The sequence below is a fragment of the Ranitomeya imitator genome, chromosome 4 (assembly GCF_032444005.1).
Source record: "Ranitomeya imitator isolate aRanImi1 chromosome 4, aRanImi1.pri, whole genome shotgun sequence".
Classification (NCBI taxonomy): domain Eukaryota; kingdom Metazoa; phylum Chordata; class Amphibia; order Anura; family Dendrobatidae; genus Ranitomeya; species Ranitomeya imitator.
In genome coordinates, this window is record NC_091285.1 from 400,650,384 (window position 1) to 400,674,723 (window position 24,340).

At 47.4% G+C, this 24,340-nt stretch overlaps 1 protein-coding gene across 2 annotated transcripts in view; it reads left to right on the forward strand.

The window, feature by feature from the left end:
* The first annotated feature begins 5,829 nt into the window (after positions 1-5,829).
* MKLN1 (muskelin 1) overlaps positions 5,830-24,340 on the forward strand; it is a 195,224-nt gene continuing 176,713 nt past the window's right edge. Inside the window, exon 1 of one of the 2 annotated variants that reach the window (XM_069765349.1) lies at positions 5,830-5,921. In XM_069765349.1, coding sequence (XP_069621450.1) covers positions 5,848-5,921 — 74 coding nt within the window. In that variant the 5' untranslated portion in view covers positions 5,830-5,847. The remainder of the gene's footprint in view (positions 5,922-24,340) is intronic. The other variant, XM_069765350.1, reaches the window with a different exon arrangement.

Genomic DNA, 24,340 nt, shown 5'->3' on the forward strand with positions numbered 1-24,340 from the left:
GGAGGAAGAAATGGTCCAGTCTTGTCAGAGCAACTGGCTGATGGGGCTTGCTAAATGTATGTCTTCTGCTTCCAAGTGGCTACTTGCTGATAATACTAAGACAGAGACTTACTCATCCTCTAATCTTGAAGAGGAGGTCCAGTTTTTTCAGGGTACCAGGTTGAAGATGTTTCCTATATGTATGCCACCAGTTTCCATCTGGCTATCGGGCGAAGATCCCAAGACTGAAGTGTTCTCATCTCTGCTTCCCACCGGTCTAAAGGAGGAGGTCCAATTTTCTTGTGATGATGGACTTAAGTTGGATCCAGTGAAGGTGTCTTCAGTGTCCAAAGAATCAGACTATGTTGTGGTCAAATCACAAGCTTCCAAGTCCCTGCTTTCTGTTGACCAGGTGAAAGAAGTCCTGTCCCTTGTGTCTTCTGAGCGGGAGGCTGATCTTACTGGACTTAAAGAGACTGAGCATCCTGAGATCTTTAATGTCTCAAATACCTCATTCTACGATAGGAATGTTGTGATGGCTATGACTATGTGTCCTCCTATCCTTCTTCTACAGGTTGTTCTGGCGGGCTTGAAGAGGAGGGGCCGTAAAGGGGGGGGTACTGTAACAACTCTGCTGGCATCACAGCATGGCCTCACATCTCTCACACAATCTTACCCACTGCTCCAGGCCATGATGTGCTTTCTCTTTAATGCCAGCTCCATGTTCTATGTCTCTGCTCTCTGCATGCCTCATGGCTATGTGTATAGGGGGCCGGCGCCTGAACTCTCTGGTTCTTATAGGAATCAGGTGCACCTGTCCAATCAGTTCCTGACCAATTACCAAGAGGCCTCCTGTATATAGTGCAGCTCCACCCTGTGGTCTGGGCCTGTGCAATGTGTTAGCTCAGTTAGTGTTTAGCTGCTGAGTTTGCCTGGCCTTGCTCTGAGTTACTCCCTCTCTGGAGGCTTTTCTCTGTGCTATTGCCTTGATCCTGTAGTCCGCCCTCCAGGAGGCAGAATATCCTGGTCCCTGTGTCTTTGTCCCTGTGTCTTGTTCTATTGCCTTGTCTGTACTTTGTCTTTTCTCGGTCTCCTTTTCTGTGGCTTCCTTCCCTGCTTTCTTTCCTTGTGTTTTCTGTCTGCTTACACTCCGCACTCTTGCGGCTCTGCACTCAGACCTTGCTTCGCACTCTCTGGCTTTGCTCTGTGGCTCCGCTCTTTGCGGTTCTATCTGGCTCCGCTCTTTGCGGTACTATCTGGCTCCGCCTCCTGTGTTTCTGCACTTGGCTCCGTCTCTGCTCTTGGCTCCGCCTCCAGCGTCTCCGCTCTTGGCGTTACCTCCAGCGTCTCCGCTCTTCGCTCCGCCTCCAGCGTCTTCGCTCTTGGCTCCGCCTCCAGCGTCTTCGCTCTTGGCTCCGCCTCCAGCGTCTCCGCTCTTGGCTCCGCCTCTAGCATCTCCGCTCTTGGCTCCGCCTCTAGCGTCTCCGCTCTTGGCTCCGCCTCTAGCGTCTCCGCTCTTGGCTCCGCCTCTAGCGTCTCCGCTCTTGGCTCCGCCTCCAGCATCTCCGCTCTTGGCTCCGCCTCCAGCGTCTCCGCTCTTGGCTCCGCCTCCAGCGTCTCCGCTCTTGGCTCCACCTCCAGCGTCTCCGCTCTTGGCTCCGCCTCCAGCATCTCCGCCCTTGGCTCTGCCTTCTTCTCTTTTCTTAGTTCCACCTTCTACTTGTTACTTGGTCCTCCTGTGTGAACAGGTCCCTACCTGTTCCTTCATTCTCCTCTCCTTCTGGCTTGTTTCCGTACCTGCATCTTCTGTGTGTACAGGTCCCTACCTGTTCCTTCATCACACTCACAATAGGACTGCACTCGGGTGTCATCTGAGTGCAGCCTGATTCATACACCACATCAACCAGTCCTGTCTATCCTGTGTTCCTGCCAGTCCTGCCGTTCCTGCCCTGCCTTCCAGTCCTGTGTTCTCTGCAGTGCCTCCCAATCCTGTGTTCCTGCCAGTCCTGCCGTTCCTGCCCTGCCTTCCAGTCCTGTGTTCCTGCTGTCCTAGCCAGTCCTGTTTCCTGCCGTGTCTCTGCCAGCCCTGAGTTCTCCGCCGTGTCTCTGCCAGCCCTGTCTCAGCCGTGCCAGCCTACTCGTCTGTGTTCCAGCCGTGCTCTTCTGCCAGTCCTGCCTGATGCCCGCACCAATCCTGGTGTTCCTGTCTCCCAAGTGGGATCAGCAGCCACAGCCAGACACCACCCTGGAGTAGCACCTGGCAGCTGCCTGCTGCACAAGCCTGTCCTCACCATCAGTGGCTCCAGTGAAAACCCAGGCAGCTGTCATAGTCACGCCCCTTCCAGGGTAGTCTGGTTTGTGGCACAGTGGGGCCACAAAACCCCCGGGCTCACGCCCACCAGTCAGGGCGTGAGCGTGACACAGTGGAAACCCCCCAATTATAACTGAAACCCTAATCCAAACACACCCCTAACCCTAATCCCAACGGTAACCCTAACCACACCCCTAACCCAGACACACCCCTAACCCTAATCCCAACCCTATTCCCAACCGTAAATGTAATCCAAACCCTAACCCTAACTTTAGCCCCAACCCTAACTGTAACCTTAACCCTAACCGTAGCCCCAGCCCTAGCCCTAACCCCAGCCCTAACCCTAACCCTAGCCCTAACCCTAGCACTAACCCTAACCCTAGCCCTAGCCCTAATGGGAAAATGGAAATAAATACATTTTTTTTATTTTTCCCTAACTAAGGGGGTGATGAAGGGAGGTTTGATTTACTTTTATAGCGGGTTTTTAGCGGATTTTTATGATTGGCAGCCGTCACACACTGACAGCCGCTTTTTATTGCAAAAAATATTTTTTCTATTACCACATTTTGAGAGCTATAATTTTTCCATATTTGAGTCCACAGAGTCATGTGAGGTCTTGTTTTTTGCGGGACGAGTTGATGTTTTTATTGGTAACATTTTCGGGCACGTGACATTTTTTTGATCGCTTTTTATTCTGATTTTTGTGAGGCAGAATGACCAAAAACCAGCTATTCATGAATTTCTTTTGGGGGAGGCGTTTATACCGTTCCGTGTTTGGTAAAATTTTTAAAGCAGTTTTATTCTTCGGGTAAGTTCGATTACAGCGATACCTCATTTATATCATTTTTTTATGTTTTGGCGCTTTTATACGATAAAAACTATTTTACAGAAAAAATAATTATTTTTGCATCGCTTTATTCTGAGGACTATAACTTTTTTATTTTTTCGCGGATGATGCTGTGTCATGGCTCGTTTTTTGCGGGACAAGATGACGTTTTTATCGGTACCATGGTTATTTATATCCGTCTTTTTGATCGCGTGTTATTCCACTTTTTGTTTGGCGGTATAAGAAGAAAGCGTTGTTTTTTGTCTCGTTTTTTTTTTACGGTGTTCACTGAAGGGGTTAACTAGTGATATAGTTTTATAGGTGGGGTCGTTACGGACGCGGCGATACTAAATATGTGTATTGTTTTTTTATTATTTAGATAAAGAAATGTATTTATGGGAATAATATATATATATTTTTTTTTCATTATTTAGGAATTTATTTTTTTATTTTTTTACACATTTGAAAATTTTTTTTTTAAACTTTTTTACTTTGTCCCAGGGGGGACAACACAGATCACTGATCTGACAGTTTGCACAGCACTCTGTAAGATCAGCGATCTGAGTTAGAGCACTGCAGCCTTACCAAGCACCTGCTCTGAGCAGGCACTTGGTAAGCCACCTCCCTCCCTGCAGGACCTGAATGCCGCGGCCATCTTGGAACCGGGCCTGCTACAGGGAGGGAGGTAAGGAGAACCTCGCAGCAACGCGATCACATCGCATTGCTGCGGGGGTCTCAGGGAAGCCCGCAGGGAGCCCCCTCCCTGCGCGACGCTTCCCTATACCGCCGGCACACCGCGATCATGTTTGATCGCGGTGTGCCGGGGGTTAATGTGTCGGGAGCGGTCCGTGACCGCTCCTGGCACATTGTGCCGGATGTCAGCTGCGATAGGCAGCTGATACCCGACCACGATCGGCCGCGCTCTCCCCGGTGAGCGCGGCCGATCGCTATGACGTACTATCCCGTCGAGGGTCAGATAGGCCCAGGGCACCTTGACGGGATAGTGCGTCTAAGGTCAGAGAGGGGTTAATTCCAGAGAAGAAATGAAATGGTTAACAAACTTCTTGAATGTGGTTTTGAGCACTGTAAGGGGTGCAGTTTTTAGACTGGTGTCACTTTGAGGTATTTTTTTGTCATATAGACCCCTCTAAGGCTGGTTTCACATTGGCATTTTTTGGGGTGCGTTTTTGCGGTAAAAAACGCAAAAAAACGCATGGTGAAAAAACGCATGTTAAACGCGTGTAAACGCTGCGTTTTTTTGACGCATGCGTTTTTGCATGTGGTGAAAAAAGCGCGGCGTTTTGACGCGTTTACATGCGTTTTTACATGCGTTTGCGTTTTTTAAACGCATGCTGAGAAATGTGTGACAGCTGCCAATCATCAAAATAAAGTAAAAAACCCACTATAAACAGAAATAGTTAGGGTTAGGGTTACCCCACCCTAAAGGGATCCTAACCCTATCCCTAACCCTACCCCTAAGGGATCCTAACCCTAACCCTACCCCTAACCCTACCCCTAACCCTAAGGGATCCTAACCCTAACCCTACCCCTAACCATAAAGGGATTAGGGTTAGGATCCCTTAGGGTTAGGGGTAGGGTTAGGGGTAGGGTTAGAGTTAGGGGTAGGGTTAGGATCCCTTAGGGTTAGGGGTAGGGATAGGGTTAGGATCCCTTAGGGTTAGGGGTAGGGTTACGGGTAGGGTTAGGTTCCCTTTATCACCTATATGTTGGGGGGTGGCATATCAGTGTGTTTTCTGGTTTTTTAATAAAAAAACGCATGCGTCCCCATTGACTCCAATGTATTTTTTGACCCCAAAAAAACGCATGAAAACGCATGCGTTTTTTTTTGGTCCAAAAAACGCTTCTAAAAATACTACAAGTAGCATTTCAGAAAATGAACGTATGCAGTAAAAAAACGCATGCGTCACCAAACGCGTACACAAAAAAACGCATGCGTTTTCAATGTTAAATATAGGAAAAAAAACGCATGCGTTTTTTTGAAAAAAAAAAACGCTGCAGACAAAAACGCAAGTGTGAAACCACCCTTAGGCTACTTTCACACTAGCGTCGGATTCGGCCCGTCGCAATGCGTCGGGCCGAGATTCCGACGCTAGCGTTTGATGCGCCGCACAATGGGTGCAGCGGATGCATTTCTCCGAAGCATCCGCTGCCCCATTGTGAGGTGTGGGGAGGTGGGGGCGGAGTTCCGGCTGCACATGCGCGGTCGGAAAAAGCGGTCCGTCGGCAGCAAAAAACATTACATTTAACGTTTTTTTGCTCCTGGCGGTCGCACGACGGTTGCGACGTGCGTCAATACGTCGCAATGCGTCGGTAATGTTACTCTATGGGGCAAAAACGCATCCTGCAAACAACTTTGCAGGATGCATTTTTTCCCCTAAATGACGCATTGCGACGTATTGAAAACAACGCTAGTGTGAAAGTAGCCTTAGCCACTTCAAATGTGATGTAGCCCCCAAAAAATGGTTTGGTAAATTTTGTTAGAAAAACTAGAACTTGCTGGTCACAAGACCGACACGGGCCAGCAAGGAGGGCGGGGAGCGAGCAGGCAGGTACGTCACGTGTTACCGAGGTACGGGGCGGGGCCGAGCAGCCTCACACTTTACCTCATCTGTGTGCTCTCTGACTGCCACACATCCCGCCCACCCGACGGCTGTCACTGAGCCTGTGTCTTTAAGAGCGGAGCCCCGCCCCCAGTCTTCCTGCTGACAAGATGGCGGCGGAGAGCAGAGCGCTGGCCTATACGGTGTACAAGTGGAGCTCGTTCTCTTCTAGTTATCTTCCCGAGTGAGTAGACGGCGCTCCGGGCTCAGCGTCCTCCTGGCCGGGGCAGTGCCGCGTGTGCTGGCGGCGTTTATGTGTGCACGGCGGTGCTGAGTGCAGGCCTTGGCCTCTTGGGCCAGATGTGGATGTGATACTTGTGACATGGGAGCTGCACAGTAGACATGTGGGGCTCGTGTGTACAGAGCAGATATGTGCGAGGTCCGTGGAGGTTGTGGGTCAGGAACATGAGGTTCTGGTAAACTACACTGATCTGTGCGATGTCCGGCATGTGGGTCAGTATATGGTGTTCCAGTATGCAGGGCTGATCTGTGCGATGTCTGTCATGTGGGTCAGTACATGGACCTCCATTATACAGGGCTGATCTGTGCGATGTCTGTCATGTGGGTCAGTACATGGACCTCCATTATACAGGGCTGATCTGTGCGATGTCTGTCATGTGGGTCAGTACATGGACCTCCATTATACAGGGCTGATCTGTGTGATGTCTGTCATGTGGGTCAGTACATGGACCTCCAGTATACAGGGCTGATCTGTGCGATGTCCGGCATGTGGGTCAGTACATGGACCTCCAGTATACAGGGCTGATCTGTGCGATGTCCGGCATGTGGGTCAGTACATGGACCTCCAGTATACAGGGCTGATCTGTGCGATGTCTGTCATGTGGGTCAGTACATGGACCTCCAGTATACAGGGCTGATCTGTGCTATGTCTGTCATGTGGGTCAGTACATGGACCTCCAGTATACAGGGCTGATCTGTGTGATGTCTGTCATGTGGGTCAGTACATGGACCTCCAGTATACAGGGCTGATCTGTGCGATGTCCGGCATGTGGGTCAGTACATGGACCTCCAGTATACAGGGCTGATCTGTGCTATGTCTGTCATGTGGGTCAGTACATGGACCTCCAGTATACAGGGCTGATCTGTGTGATGTCTGTCATGTGGGTCAGTACATGGACCTCCAGTATACAGGGCTGATCTGTGTGATGTCTGTCATGTGGGTCAGTACATGGACCTCCAGTATACAGGGCTGATCTGTGCTATGTCTGTCATGTGGGTCAGTACATGGACCTCCAGTATACAGGGCTGATCTGTGTGATGTCTGTCATGTGGGTCAGTACATGGACCTCCAGTATACAGGGCTGATCTGTGCGATGTCCGGCATGTGGGTCAGTACATGGACCTCCAGTATACAGGGCTGATCTGTGCTATGTCTGTCGTGGGTCAGTACATGGACCTCCAGTATGCAGGGCTGATCTGTGCGATGTCTGTCATGTGGGTCAGTACATGGACCTCCAGTATACAGGGCTGATCTGTGCGATGTCTGTCATGTGGGTCAGTACATGGACCTCCAGTATACAGGGCTGATCTGTGCGATGTCTGTCATGTGGGTCAGTACATGGACCTCCATTATACAGGGCTGATCTGTGTGATGTCTGTCATGTGGGTCAGTACATGGACCTCCATTATACAGGGCTGATCTGTGCGATGTCTGTCATGTGGGTCAGTACATGGACCTCCATTATACAGGGCTGATCTGTGCGATGTCTGTCATGTGGGTCAGTACATGGACCTCCATTATACAGGGCTGATCTGTGTGATGTCTGTCATGTGGGTCAGTACATGGACCTCCAGTATACAGGGCTGATCTGTGCGATGTCCGGCATGTGGGTCAGTACATGGACCTCCAGTATACAGGGCTGATCTGTGCTATGTCTGTCATGTGGGTCAGTACATGGACCTCCATTATACAGGGCTGATCTGTGCGATGTCTGTCATGTGGGTCAGTACATGGACCTCCAGTATACAGGGCTGATCTGTGTGATGTCTGTCATGTGGGTCAGTACATGGACCTCCAGTATACAGGGCTGATCTGTGCGATGTCCGGCATGTGGGTCAGTACATGGACCTCCAGTATACAGGGCTGATCTGTGCTATGTCTGTCGTGGGTCAGTACATGGACCTCCAGTATGCAGGGCTGATCTGTGCGATGTCTGTCATGTGGGTCAGTACATGGACCTCCAGTATACAGGGCTGATCTGTGCGATGTCTGTCATGTGGGTCAGTACATGGACCTCCAGTATACAGGGCTGATCTGTGCGATGTCTGTCATGTGGGTCAGTACATGGACCTCCATTATACAGGGCTGATCTGTGTGATGTCTGTCATGTGGGTCAGTACATGGACCTCCAGTATACAGGGCTGATCTGTGCGATGTCTGTCATGTGGGTCAGTACATGGACCTCCAGTATACAGGGCTGATCTGTGCGATGTCCGGCATGTGGGTCAGTACATGGACCTCCAGTATACAGGGCTGATCTGTGCGATGTCTGTCATGTGGGTCAGTACATGGACCTCCAGTATACAGGGCTGATCTGTGCGATGTCCGGCATGTGGGTCAGTACATGGACCTCCAGTATGCAGGGCTGATCTGTGCGATGTCTGTCATGTGGGTCAGTACATGGACCTCCAGTATACAGGGCTGATCTGTGCGATGTCTGTCATGTGGGTCAGTACATGGACCTCCATTATACAGGGCTGATCTGTGCGATGTCCGGCATGTGGGTCAGTACATGGACCTCCAGTATGCAGGGCTGATCTGTGCTATGTCTGTCGTGGGTCAGTACATGGACCTCCAGTATGCAGGGCTGATCTGTGCGATGTCTGTCATGTGGGTCAGTACATGGACCTCCAGTATACAGGGCTGATCTGTGCTATGTCTGTCGTGGGTCAGTACATGGACCTCCAGTATACAGGGCTGATCTGTGCGATCTCTGTCATGTGGGTCAGTACATGGACCTCCAGTATACAGGGCTGATCTGTGCGATGTCTGTCATGTGGGTCAGTACATGGACCTCCATTATACAGGGCTGATCTGTGCGATGTCCGGCATGTGGGTCAGTACATGGACCTCCAGTATACAGGGCTGATCTGTGCTATGTCTGTCGTGGGTCAGTACATGGACCTCCAGTATGCAGGGCTGATCTGTGCGATGTCTGTCATGTGGGTCAGTACATGGACCTCCAGTATACAGGGCTGATCTGTGCGATGTCTGTCATGTGGGTCAGTACATGGACCTCCAGTATACAGGGCTGATCTGTGCGATGTCCGGCATGTGGGTCAGTACATGGACCTCCAGTATACAGGGCTGATCTGTGCGATGTCCGGCATGTGGGTCAGTACATGGACCTCCATTATACAGGGCTGATCTGTGCGATGTCCGACATGTGGGTCAGTACATTGACCTCCATTATACAGGGCTGATCTGTGTGATGTCCGACATGTGGGTCAGTACATTGACCTCCAGTATGCAGGGCTGATCTGTGCGATGTCTGTCATGTGGGTCAGTACATGGACCTCCAGTATACAGGGCTGATCTGTGCGATGTCCGACATGTGGGTCAGTACATGGACCTCCAGTATACAGGGCTGATCTGTGCGATGTCTGTCATGTGGGTCAGTACATGGACCTCCATTATACAGGGCTGATCTGTGCGATGTCTGTCATGTGGGTCAGTACATGGACCTCCAGTATACAGGGCTGATCTGTGCGATGTCCGGCATGTGGGTCAGTACATGGACCTCCAGTATACAGGGCTGATCTGTGCGATGTCTGTCATGTGGGTCAGTACATGGACCTCCAGTATACAGGGCTGATCTGTGCGATGTCTGTCATGTGGGTCAGTACATGGACCTCCAGTATACAGGGCTGATCTGTGTGATGTCTGTCATGTGGGTCAGTACATGGACCTCCAGTATACAGGGCTGATCTGTGCTATGTCTGTCGTGGGTCAGTACATGGACCTCCAGTATACAGGGCTGATCTGTGCGATGTCTGTCATGTGGGTCAGTACATGGACCTCCAGTATTCAGGGCTGATCTGTGCGATGTCTGTCATGTGGGTCAGTACATGGACCTCCAGTATACAGGGCTGATCTGTGCGATGTCTGTCATGTGGGTCAGTACATGGACCTCCAGTATACAGGGCTGATCTGTGCGATGTCTGTCATGTGGGTCAGTACATGGACCTCCAGTATACAGGGCTGATCTGTGCGATGTCTGTCATGTGGGTCAGTACATGGACCTCCAGTATACAGGGCTGATCTGTGCGATGTCCGGCATGTGGGTCAGTACATGGACCTCCAGTATACAGGGCTGATCTGTGCGATGTCCGGCATGTGGGTCAGTACATGGACCTCCATTATACAGGGCTGATCTGTGCGATGTCCGACATGTGGGTCAGTACATTGACCTCCATTATACAGGGCTGATCTGTGTGATGTCCGACATGTGGGTCAGTACATTGACCTCCAGTATGCAGGGCTGATCTGTGCGATGTCTGTCATGTGGGTCAGTACATGGACCTCCAGTATACAGGGCTGATCTGTGCGATGTCCGACATGTGGGTCAGTACATGGACCTCCAGTATACAGGGCTGATCTGTGCGATGTCTGTCATGTGGGTCAGTACATGGACCTCCATTATACAGGGCTGATCTGTGCGATGTCCGGCATGTGGGTCAGTACATGGACCTCCAGTATACAGGGCTGATCTGTGCGATGTCTGTCATGTGGGTCAGTACATGGACCTCCAGTATACAGGGCTGATCTGTGCGATGTCTGTCATGTGGGTCAGTACATGGACCTCCAGTATACAGGGCTGATCTGTGCGATGTCTGTCATGTGGGTCAGTACATGGACCTCCAGTATACAGGGCTGATCTGTGCTATGTCTGTCGTGGGTCAGTACATGGACCTCCAGTATACAGGGCTGATCTGTGCGATGTCTGTCATGTGGGTCAGTACATGGACCTCCAGTATTCAGGGCTGATCTGTGCGATGTCTGTCATGTGGGTCAGTACATGGACCTCCAGTATACAGGGCTGATCTGTGCGATGTCTGTCATGTGGGTCAGTACATGGACCTCCAGTATACAGGGCTGATCTGTGCGATGTCTGTCATGTGGGTCAGTACATGGACCTCCAGTATACAGGGCTGATCTGTGCGATGTCTGTCATGTGGGTCAGTACATGGACCTCCAGTATACAGGGCTGATCTGTGCGATGTCCGGCATGTGGGTCAGTACATGGACCTCCAGTATACAGGGCTGATCTGTGCTATGTCTGTCGTGGGTCAGTACATGGACCTCCAGTATACAGGGCTGATCTGTGCGATGTCTGTCATGTGGGTCAGTACATGGACCTCCAGTATACAGGGCTGATCTGTGCGATGTCTGTCATGTGGGTCAGTACATGGACCTCCAGTATACAGGGCTGATCTGTGCGATGTCTGTCATGTGGGTCAGTACATGGACCTCCAGTATACAGGGCTGATCTGTGTGATGTCTGTCATGTGGGTCAGTACATGGACCTCCAGTATACAGGGCTGATCTGTGCGATGTCTGTCATGTGGGTCAGTACATGGACCTCCAGTATACAGGGCTGATCTGTGCGATGTCTGTCATGTGGGTCAGTACATGGACCTCCAGTATACAGGGCTGATCTGTGCGATGTCTGTCATGTGGGTCAGTACATGGACCTCCAGTATACAGGGCTGATCTGTGCGATGTCTGTCATGTGGGTCAGTACATGGACCTCCAGTATACAGGGCTGATCTGTGCTATGTCTGTCGTGGGTCAGTACATGGACCTCCAGTATACAGGGCTGATCTGTGCGATGTCTGTCATGTGGGTCAGTACATGGACCTCCAGTATACAGGGCTGATCTGTGTGATGTCTGTCATGTGGGTCAGTACATGGACCTCCAGTATACAGGGCTGATCTGTGCGATGTCCGGCATGTGGGTCAGTACATGGACCTCCAGTATGCAGGGCTGATCTGTGCTATGTCTGTCGTGGGTCAGTACATGGACCTCCAGTATACAGGGCTGATCTGTGCGATGTCTGTCATGTGGGTCAGTACATGGACCTCCAGTATACAGGGCTGATCTGTGCGATGTCCGGCATGTGGGTCAGTATATGGTGCTCCAGTATACAGGGCTGATCTGTGCGATGTCCGGCATGTGGGTCAGTATATGGACCTCCATTATACAGGGCTGATCTGTGCGATGTCTGTCATGTGGGTCAGTACATGGACCTCCAGTATACAGGGCTGATCTGTGCGATGTCCGGCATGTGGGTCAGTATATGGTGCTCCAGTATACAGGGCTGATCTGTGCGATGTCCGGCATGTGGGTCAGTATATGGACCTCCATTATACAGGGCTGATCTGTGCGATGTCCGGCATGTGGGTCAGCACTGCTGATCTGTGCGATGTCCGGCATGTGATCAGTACTTGGTGCTCCTGTACACAGTACTGGTCTGTGCTCCCTCTGTAGTGCCCAGCTCTACTGATCTGTGTGATGTTTGGGATTCGGATCAGTACTTGGTGCTGCAGTATACAGTACTTTTTCTGTGCGCCTTCTGAAGTGCCTGTCAGTGCTTATCTTTTCGGGGTCGGGAGTCTGGATTGTGGTTGTGGGGTAGGTTGAGTCTCTGGTTTATGGTATGGCCTGACTCCGTTATATTGTACTGTGCTCAATCTGTGGCGCTCCTCTCTGCTGGTCCAGTCTCCAAAAAAAAAAAAAAAAAGGCCCACCCTTTATTTGCTGGCATTGTGTGGTTGGTATTATTACCATTGGTTTGGTGGTGGCACTGGCACACCAAAGGGGTGTTTCCTGTGAGCTGTTGTGCCTCCCCTCCATGCTGTGTCTCGGGATCAGGTTCTAGGCTATGTTCACACATTGCATTTTATTTTGCAGCGTTTATGTAAACTTTTAGCTGCATTTCACAGTACCAGCAACTTCTGAGATTTCAGAAATATCATGAACACACCTTTTTTATTTTTTATTTGTTTTTTTTTTTTTTTTTTTATAGAGCTGCGTTTTTGGAAAATGCAGCATGTCACTTCAGCATTTTTTCACCCATTGAAAGCTTTGGGTAATGGAAAAAACGCAGCAAAAGCGCAGGTACAGGTTTTGCGTGCCAAAACCTGCAGTTGAATCAGGTTATATTTTTAAGCACTAAACCTTTATCAGCATGCAGAAGAGACAAATGTATCCTGGCAAAAAAAACTCAAAAATGCACTAAATGCCACAAAAAAGCGAAAACTAAGCAAAACCTGCTTTTTTTTACATTGCATCTTTACTGCCAAGGTTTTACCTGTAGGAAAAAAACTGCTAAAACATAACTTGTGAACATAACCTAAGGTTTATAGTATCTTTAGTTTCATGGCATATGATGCTGAACCAATGTTCCAATTTATTATTACAAGCTATAATTTTTACAACTGTTTATTTTCAGAATGTCTGCCTTGACAATGCAATATTGCAAAACGATCTGAATAAGATAATCATTATTATTTTTATATAGCGCTAACACATTCTGCAGCACTTTACAGTTTGCACACATTATCATCACTGTCCCCGATGGGGCTCACAATCTAAATTCCCTATCAGTATGTCTTTGGAATGTGGGAGGAAACCGGAGTACCCGGAAGAACCCACGCAAATACGGGGAGAAAATACAAACTCCTTGCAGATGTTGTCCTTGGTGGGATTTGAACCCAGGACCCTAGCGCTGCAAGGCTGTAGTTCTATCCACTGAGCCACCGTGACCGAATGGGCAAACAATTGGCAAATGAGGTATAATGTAGATAAATGTTGAGTAATGCACCTAGGACGGAGTAATCCTATTGCTTCATATACATTAAATGCGAGTATACTCGGGACTACAGAACAGGAGAAGGACTTGGGTATTCTGGTTCTAATCAAGCAGCAGCAGCTACAAAAGTAAACAAGATTTTAGGATGTATATAAAGAGCTAAAATCCTGCGATCCCAATGTATTCCCACTTTATAAATCACTGGGAGGCTACATCTAGAATATGGGATTCAGTTTTGGGCTCCACATTTTAAAAAGGATATTCACAAGTTAGAATCAGTTTAACAACGGGCAACTACCGTGTATACTCGAGTATAAACTAACATTTTCAGCAAATTTTTTTTGGGCTGAAAGTCCCCCTCTCTGCTTATACTCGAGTCATACCCAGGGGTCGGCAGAAGGGGGGGAGCGGGGGCTGTCTAATAATACTCACCTGCTCCTGGCACGGTCCCTGCATGTCCCTGGTTCCCCGGCGCCGCAGATTCTTTGTGTACTGAACGGTCACATGGTACTGCTCATTACAGTAATGAATATGCGGCTCCACCTCCCATAGGGGTGGAGCCGCATATTTATTACTGTAATGAGCGGTAACGGTGACCGCTCAGTACAGGAAGAAGCTGCGGCATCGGGGAAGCAGGGACTGCACCGTGCCAGGAGCAGGTGAGCATAACGGGGAGGGGAGCGCTGCATGATATTTACCTGCTCCTCGTTCCGGCGCCGCTCCGTCTTCAGCGTCTTCTGCAGTGACGCTCAGGTCAGAGGGCGCGGTGACGTGGTTAGTGCACGCCCTCTGCCTGAACGTCGGCGCAGAAGATGCTGAAGATGGAGCAGCACCGGAACTAAGTCAGGTGACTATTGAAAGTGCCGGGGGCCTGAGCGACGGAGCGGTGAGTATGTGATTTTTTTTTTTTTTTTTTTTTATCGCAGCAGCAGCAAATGGGGGAAGTGTCTGTATGGAGCATCTTATGGGGCCATAATCAACGTTTGTGCAGCACTATATGGGGCAAGCGTCTGTATGGGGCCATAATCAATGTTTGTGCAGCACTATATGGGGCAAATATCTTTATGGAGCATCTTATGGAGCCATAATCAACATTTGTGCAGCATTATATTGGGCAAATGTGTCTATGGAGCATCTTTTGGGGCCATTATTTACCTTTATGCAGGATTATATGGGGCATATTTTAATATGGAGCATCTTATGGGGCCATTATTAACCTTTATGCAGGATTATATGGGGCATATTTGTATATGGAGCATCTTATGGGGCCATCATAAATTGTATGGAGCATTATATAGGGCTCCTGATTCAATATGGATATTCAAAAACACTTACCCTACTGATGTATCAATTAATTTTACTTTTATTGGTATCTATTTTTACTTTTGACATTTACCGGTAGCTTCTGCATTTCCCACCCTAGGCTTGTACTCGAGTCATTAAGTTTTCCCAGTTTTTTGTGGCCAAATTAGGAGGGTCGGCTTATACTCGAGTATATACGGTACATTTTTTGTGAAAAAGTAAAATGTTAATTTTTTTTCCTTCCTCATTGCTTTAGTTCTCGTGAAGCACATGAAGAATTAATAAACTTCTTGAATGTGGGTTTGCACACCTTGAGTGGTGCAGTTTTTAAAATGATGTTACTTTTGGGTATTTTCTGTTATTTTGACCCCCCAACTCACTTCAAATGTGAGGTAGTCCCTAAAAAAAAAATGGGTTTGCAAAATTTGTTGTAAAAATGAGAAATCGCTGGTCAACTTTTAACCCTTATAGCTTCCTAACAACAACAAGTCTTGGTGTGCTGATGTAAAGGAGACATATGGGAAATGTTACTTATTACCGTATATACTAGAGTATAAGCTGACCCAAGTATAAGCAGAGACCCCTAATTTTGCCATAAAAAAAATGGGAAAACTTAATGACTTGAGTATAAGCTTAGGGTGGGAAATGCAGCAGCAGGTACATTTCAAAAATAAAAAGATACCAATAAAATTGAGACCTCAGTACGTTGTGTTTTTGAATATCCATATTGAATCAGGAGCCCCATATAATGCTCCATACAGTTCATGATGGGCCCCATAAGATGCTTCATATTAAAGTATGCCCCATGTAATCCTGCATAAAGGTTAATAATGGCCCCATAAGATGCTCCATAGAATAATATGCTGCATACAGTTAGGTCCATATATATTTGAACAGAGACAACATTTTTCTAATTTTGGTTATAGACATTACCACAATGAATTTTAAACAAAACAATTAAGATGCAGTTGAAGTTCAGACTTTCAGCTTTCATTTGAGGGTATCCACATTAAAATTGTATAAAGGGTTTAGGAGTTTCAGCTCCTTAATATGTGCCACCCTGTTTTTAAAGGGACCAAAGGTAATTGGACAATTGACTCCAAGTCCATTTCATGGACAGGTGTGGGCAATCCCTTTGTTATGTCATTCTCAATTAAGCAGATAAAAGGCCTGGAGTTGATTTGAGGTGTGGTGCTTGCATTTGGAAGTTTTTGCTGTGAAGTAAACATGCGGTCAAAGGAGCTCTCCATGCAGGTGAAACAAGCCATCCTTAAGCTGCGAAAACAGAAAAAAACCCAACCGAGAAATTGCTACAATATTAGGAGTGGCAAAACTTACAGTTTGGTACATCCTGAGAAAGAAAGAAAGCACTGGTGAACTCATCAATACAAAAAGACCTGGGCTCCCACGGAAGACAACAGTGGTGGATGATCGCAGAATAATCTCCATGATGAAGAGAAACCCCTTCACAACAGCTAACCTAGTGAACAACTCTCCAGGAGGTAGGCGTATCAATATCCAAATCTACCATAAAGAGAAGACTGCATGAAAGTAAATACAGAGGGTTTACTGCACGGTGCAAGCCACTCATAAGCATAAAGAATAAAAAGGCTAGACTGGACTTTGCTAAAAAAAACATCTAAAAAAGCCAGCACCGTTCTGGAATAACATTCTTTGGGCAGATGAAACCAAGATCAACCTCTACCAGAATGATGGAAAGAGAAAAGTATGGGGAAGGCGTGGTACAGCTCATGATCCAAAGCATACCACATCATCTGTAAAACACGGCGGAGGCAGTGTGATGGCTTGGGCATGCATGGCTGCCAGTGGACACTGGGTCACTAGTGTTTATTGATGATGTGACACAGGACAGAAGCAGCCGAATGAATTCTGAGGTATTCAGAGCCATACTGTGTGACCCAAAACATAAAGCCAAAGCAACACAGGAGTTTATTAAAGTAAAGAAGTGGAATATTCTTGAATGGCCAAGTTAGTCACCTGACCTCAACCAAATTGAGCATGCATTTCACTTGTTAAAGACTGAACTTCAGACAGAAAGGCCTACAAACAAACAAACAAACTGAAAACCACCGCAGTGAAGACCTGGCAGAGCATCAAAAATGAGGAAACACCGCTTCTGGTGATGTCCATGAGTTCAAGACTTCAGGCAGTCATTGGCAACAAAGGGTTTTCAACCAAGTACTAAAAATGAACATTTTATTTAAAATTATTTAATCTGTCCAATTACTTTTGGTCCCTTTAAAAACAGAGTGGCACATATTAAGGAGCTGAAACTCCTAAACACTTCATCCAATTTTAATGTGGATACCCTCAAATGAAAGTTGTAAGTCTGAACTTCAACTGCATCTGAATTGTTTTGTTTAAAATTCATTGTGGTAATGTCTATAACCAAAATTAGAAAAATGTTGTCTGTCCAAATATATGGACCTAACTGTATGCTGCTCCATAAAGGTTGATGGCCCCATAAGATGCTCCATAGAATAGTATGCCCCATATAATGCTGCACAAAAGGTTGATTGCCCCCATAAGATTCGCCATAGAATATTATGCCCCATATAATGCTCCACAAAGGTTGATGGCCCCATAAGATGCTCCATAGAATAATATGCCCCATATAATGCAGCACAAAAGGTTGATGGTCCCAAAAGATGCGCCATAGAATATTGTGCCCCATATAATGCTGCACAAAAGGTTGATGGTCCCATAAGATGCGCCATAGAATATTGTGCCCCATATAATGCTGCACAAAGGTTGATGGCCCCATAAGATGCTCCGTATTCTGCAGTGACGCTCAGATTAGAGGGCGCGGTGACGTGGTTAGTGCGCGCCCTCTGCCTGAACGTCAGTGCAGAAGACGCTGAAGATGGAGTGGTGCCGGAACAAGGAGCAGGTGACTATTGAAAGTGTCGGGGGCCTGTGCGACGGAGAGGTGAGTATGTGATTTATATTTTTTTTATCGCCGCAACAGCAAATGGGGCAAGTGTCTGTATGGAGCATCTTATGGGGCCATATCGTTTGTGCAGCACTATATGGGGCAAGTGTTTGTATGGAGCATCTATGGGGCCATAACTTTTTTGCAGCACTATGCACTATATGGGGCCATAATGTTTGTGCAGCATTATATGGGGCAATGTCTGTATGGGACATCTTATAGGGCCATAATCAAGGTTTGTGCAGTACTATATGGGGCACATATCTTTATGGAGCATCTTATGGGACCATAATCAGCATTTGTGCAGCATGATATTGGGCAAATGTGTCTATGGAGCATCTTATGGGGCCATTATTAACCTTTATGCAGGATTATATGGGGCATATTTTCATATGGAGCATCTTATGGGGCCCATCATAAACTTTATGGAGCATTATATAGGTTTTCTGATTCAATATGCATATTCAAAAACACTTAAACTACTAATGTCTCAATTAATCTTACTTTTACTCTTCACCAAGACAGCACCCACTGGAGAGATAGGGATCCGCCCCAAGGAACAGGAAACCTAAAGAATAAAAGGGGCGGTCCGCCTCTCCTCCTCAGTTTAGGTTTCCTGTTCCCAGGGGACAGGATCTCTGGATTCTCTGAAATCTCAGAAGACCATGCCAGGGCATCCGCCTGTGCGGTCTCTGCGGGAACGGCAGGGGATGCGGTCCAGATGCAGCGTCGGGGGAGATTCCGTTAGACGGCTCCCCCCTCGTCTGTCCGGCACATGTGATGGCTGGGTCTGGGAGAGGCCACCCTGTCTCACTGAGGAGCTCTGCGGGCTGTGCGGCCTGGAAGATGGCTCTGGACGCTGGCCAGCATATGGGGGTCCGGGATCCGTTGCACGATCCCCAGCAACAGCTGGAACACCGCTCCTTAGCGCGGGCTGAGGTGAGATCGTGGCCGCGCATGCGCAGAGCGGTGTAAGTCTCCATTACCTGCCCGGAAGTGATTGTAGCACTTCCGGGGCATTCAGCACAGCGGTGAGGGAAAGTGCGGTTTCGCGCATGCGCAGTACACCGCAAAGGAAAAAAAAATACCGGATTTTCTGCCTTTAAAAAAGGGGATGGTTGCGAGCGCATAGGCGATGCAATATGTCATCCCCAGGCAAGACGGTGGACCCAGCAGGTGATCCAGCCAGCAGGAGGTCCTCGGACGCCAGCCGTAGGAGCGATGCCACAGATTCAAGGTCCAGAACGGCGCTTGGGCCACCTGATCCAGTACCGTACAGCTTCACTTTGTGAGTGTAAAAACCCTCTACCTATTAAGCTGACACACTTTTCCACAACATCTTTCCCCCCAGGCCAAAAAGAAACAAAAATCCAAACACAAACAGTGTGCATTGTGTGATCAACCTCTCCCAGATTCCTACCCTAAAAAACTCTGCAAACAATGTATTAGTGAAACCATGCAGAGTCCATGTATGTCTGTTAAGGTACCATCACACTAAAAATACCTTCACACATAACGATATTGTTAACGATATCGTTGCTTTTTGTGACGTAGCAACGATATCGTTAATAAAATCGTTATGTGTGACAGCGACCAACGATCAGACCCCTGCTGGGAGATCGTTGGTCGCTGAAGAAAGTCCAGAACTTTATTTCGTCGCTGGATCTCCCGTGGACATCGCTGGATCGGCGTGTGTGACACCGATCCAGCGATGTCTTCACTGGTAACCAGGGTAAACATCGGGTAACTAAGCGCAGGGCCGCGCTTAGTAACCCGATGTTTACCCTGGTTACCATCCTAAAAGTAAAAAAAACAAACAGTACATACTTACCTACCACTGTCTGTCCTCCAGCGCTGTGCTCTGCACTCCTCCTGTACTGGCTGTGAGCGTCGGTCAGCCGGAAAGCAGAGCGGTGACGTCACCGCTCTGCTTTCCGGCCGCTGTGCTCACAGCCAGTACAGGAGGAGTGCAGAGAAGCAGAGCGCCGGGGACAGAGAGCGGTAGGTAAGTACAGTTAGGTCCATATATATTTGGACAGAGACAACATTTTTCTAATTTTGGTTATAGACATTACCACAATGAATTTTAAACAAAACAATTCAGATGCAGTTGAAGTTCAGACTTTCAGTTTTCATTTGAGTGTATCCACATTAAAATTGGATGAAGGGTTTAGGAGTTTCAGCTCCTTATCATGTGCCACCCTGTTTTTAAAGGGATCAAAAGTAATTGGACAGATTCAATAATTTTAAATAAAATGTTCATTTTTAGTCCTTGGTTGAAAACCCTTTGTTGGCAATGACTGCCTGAAGTCTTGACCTCATGGACATCACCAGACGCTGTGTTTCCTCCTTTTTGATGCTCTGCCAGCCCTTCACTGCGGTGGTTTTCAGCTGCTGTTTGTTTGTGGGCCTTTCTGTCTGAAGTTTAGTCTTTAACAAGTGAAATGCATGCTCAATTGGGTTGAGATCAGGTGACTGACTTGGCCATTCAAGAATATTCCACTTCTTTGCTTTAAAAATCTCCTGGGTTGCTTTGGCTTTATGTTTTGGGTCATTGTTCATCTGTAGTATAAAAGGACGACCAATCAGTTTGGCTGCATTTGGCTGGATATGAGCACACAGTATGGCTCTGAATACCTCAGAATTCATTCGGCTGCTTCTGTCCTGTGTCACATCATCAATAAACACTAGTGACCCAGTGCCACTGGCAGCCATGCATGCCCAAGCCATCACACTGCCTCTGCCGTGTTTTACAGATGATGTGGTATGCTTTGGATCATGAGCTGTACCATGCCTTCGCCATACTTTTCTCTTTCCATCATTCTGGTAGAGGTTGATCTTGGTTTCATCTGTCCAAAGAATGTTATTCCAGAACTGTGCTGGCTTTTTTAGATATTTTTTAGCAAAGTCAAGTCTAGCCTTTTTATTCTTGATGCTTATGAGTGGCTTGCACCTTGCAGTGAACCCTCTGTATTTACTTTCATGTAGTTTTCTCTTTATGGTAGATTGGGATATTGATACGCCTACCTCCTGGAGAGTGTTGGTCACTTGGTTGGCTGTTGTGAAGGGGTTTCTCTTCACCATGGAGATTATTCTGCGATCATCCACCACTGTTGTCTTCCGTGGGCGCCTAGGTCTTTTTGCATTGATGAGTTCACCAGTGCTTTCTTTCTTTCTCAGGATGCACCAAACTGTAGATTTTGCCACTCCTAATATTGTAGCAATTTCTCGGATGGGTTTTTTCTGTTTTCGCAGCTTAAGGATGGCTTGTTTCACCTGCATGGAGAGCTCCTTTGACTGCATATTTACTTCACAGCAAAACCTTCCAAATGCAAGCACCACACCTCAAATCAACTCCAGGCCTTTTATCTGCTTAATTGAGAATGACATAATGAAGGGATTGCCCACACCTGTCCAAGAAATAGCCTTGGAGTCAATTGTCCAATTACTTTTGGTCCCTTTAAAAACAGGGTGGCACATGTTAAGGAGCGGAAACTCTTAAACCCTTCATCCAATTTGAATGTGGATACCCTCAAATGAAAGCTGAAAGTCTGATCTTCAACTGCATCTGAATTGTTTTGTTTAAAATTCATTGTGGTAATATCTATAACCAAAATTAGAAAAATGTTGTCTCTGTCCAAATATATATGGCCCTAACTGTATGTAGTGTTTGTTTTTTTTACTTTTAGGAAGGTAACCAGGGTAAACATCGGGTTACTAAGCGCGGCCCTGCGCTTAGTTACCCGATGCTTACCCTGGTTACCGCCATCGTTGGTCGCTGGAGAGCGGTCTGTGTGACGGCTCTCCAGCGACCAAACAGCGACGCTGCAGCGATCCGGATCGTTGTCGGTATCGCTGCAGCGTCGCTTAATGTGAAGGGGCCTTTAGCGACGCTGCAGCGATCCAGACAACGATCCCAATCGCTGCAGCGTCGCTGTGTGTTCGCTGGAGAGCTGTCACACAGACCGCTCTCCAGCGACCAACGATGCCGGTCCCCTGGTAACTTTCTTCGCCGACCAACGATGGCACAGCAGGATCCTGATCGCTGCTGCCTGTCAAACTGAACGATATCGCTAGCCAGGACGCTGCAACATCACGGATCGCTAGCGATATCGTTCAGTGTGACGGTACCTTTACGGGTATACGGGCCATAATCAGGGAAGAGTTACAGGCCATCACCCAAGCCAAAGCACCCCCTAAGAAAATCAGTAGAGAGAAAATAGTATCCAGCTCTGAGTCCGATAATGAGGGCGTAATCAACTCGGACTCTTCACATACGTCATCCTCATCTTCAGTACCGTCTGACATTGAAGGTCGGTCTTGTTTTCCCCTTGATGGGGTTGACAAACTAGTAAAATCCATCAGGAACACAATAGATTGTGAAGATACAAAGGATGACTAGAGAGTGCAGGATATCATGTGCAGGGTTAGCGGAGAGTAATCCCTGCGGTTAAAGCATTGATAGAGGGAATGGGAAAAACAAGACCAGAGAGGTTTTCTCCCGTCAGCCTCCAAAAGGAAGTACCCCCTTAGTGACGATAAGCTTATATCATGGACTAAGATCCCTAAAGTGGATGCATCGGTCGCCTCCACTTCAAAACAATGAGCTTTACCAGTTGAGGATGCAGGCCTACTCTCTCTGATCCTCTAGATCGGAAAGCGGAATCGTCATTAAAAAGATCATGGGAAGCTTCCACAGGCATATTTAAACTGGCAATTGCCAGTACATGCACTGCTACATCCATGCTTGTCTGGATTGATCAATTGGATCAACAGATTAAACAAAGAGTCTCTAGACAGAAATTGCGGGAGGCGATACCATTGATTAGAGGGGTGGCAGCCTTCATGGCTGAGGCATCAGCTGATTCTCTCTACGCCTCGCACCAAGATCAGCAGGTCTAGTAAATAATGCCAGACGAGCCTTGTGGATGAAGAGTTGGAAGGGGGATACGCAGTCAAAGGCCAAAATCTGTGCTATCCCGTGAGAGGGTGAGTTTCTGTTTAGAAAAGCTTTGGATGAGATCCTTAAAAAAGCAAAAGAAAGGAAAAAAGCCTTCCCTGACCCCTCCATTCCTTTCTATAGGAAGGCTTTTAGGAGAAGACCATTCGGGAAAAGAAGACAAAATGAAAGACCATCGCGGTGGGCCACAAAAGAAGAAAAACAGAGGAGTACTATGTTTAAAGGCCCCCCCCCCTTCCGTAGAGACAATATTAAAACACCAGTCACCCCAATAGAGGGTAGGCTAAAACTATACGTTCCTCAATGGCAAAAGATAACATCAAATTCCTGGATTCTAAATATTATTAGAGAAGGGATTAAAATAGAATTCCTCCAAATTCCCCATGAATCCTTTATTATAACAACCCTCAGCTCACCGATACAACAAAGGGCCCTTGAACTTGAGGTCCAAAGTCTCATAGATAAAAATGTCTTAGTACAAGTACCAAAGGGACAAGAGGGTAGTGGGTTCTACTCTCCATTATTTTTAATCCCTAAGCCCGATGGTTCGTTCCGAACAATATTAAATCTTAAACTCAATACATTCATTAAAAATTATACTTTTTTAAAATGAAATCTATTAGATCTGCCATTAAGCTCCTTTATCCAAATTGTAAAATGGGCAGCATTGATTTGAAAGATGCTTACTACCATCTCCCTATCCATAACAGATATCAAAGATACTTCAGAAACAGATATCAAAGATACTTCAGAGTCGCAGTAAAACTCGAAGGAGAGATTCATCATTTCCAGTGCACGGCCATGCCCTTCGGTCTCTCCACGGCACCAAGAATCTTCACCAAAGTAATGTTGGAAGTGATGGCCTACCTTCATCTAAAGGACACCTTAATCATCCCCTATTTGGATGACTTTTTAGTTGTAGGAAATTCGTCCCTTCAGTGTGCTGAACGTTTAGCTGACACTGTCTCATCTTCACAGGACCTAGGCTGGATCATAATCTCCGAAAAATCCAGACTTATCCCACTTCCCCCCCCCAGACATTTCTAGGGTTCCATCTAGATTCTACAAACCAAAGATGTCTACTCCCTCAGGTAAAAATATCTCTAATAGAGGGAAAAGTAGCTGCTGCCATTCACAAACCCCAAATGTCCTTGAGGGAAGGGATGTCCTTATTAGGATCCCTTTCTTCCTGTACTCCAGCCGTCCAGTGGGCACAACTCCATACCCGAACATTGCAACACCAAATTCTTCAGGAACAGAGAAAATTCCTTGGCCACCTCAAATCAAAAATAACATTATCACAGGAGGTACTAGCTTCCTTATTATGGTGGCTAGATCGTAAGCATTTAACGGGGGGTGTCCCTTGGGTGATAACACCATACCACACTTTAACTACTGATGCTAGTCCCCACGGGTGAGGTGCACAGATGGGAGATAGTTTCTGCCAGGGAATATGGAATGAAGAAGAGATCCTACATTCATCTAATTTAAAAAAGCTGAATGCGGTAAACTATGCACTGCGTCAATTTCTTCCACAGCTTTGAGGAAATCA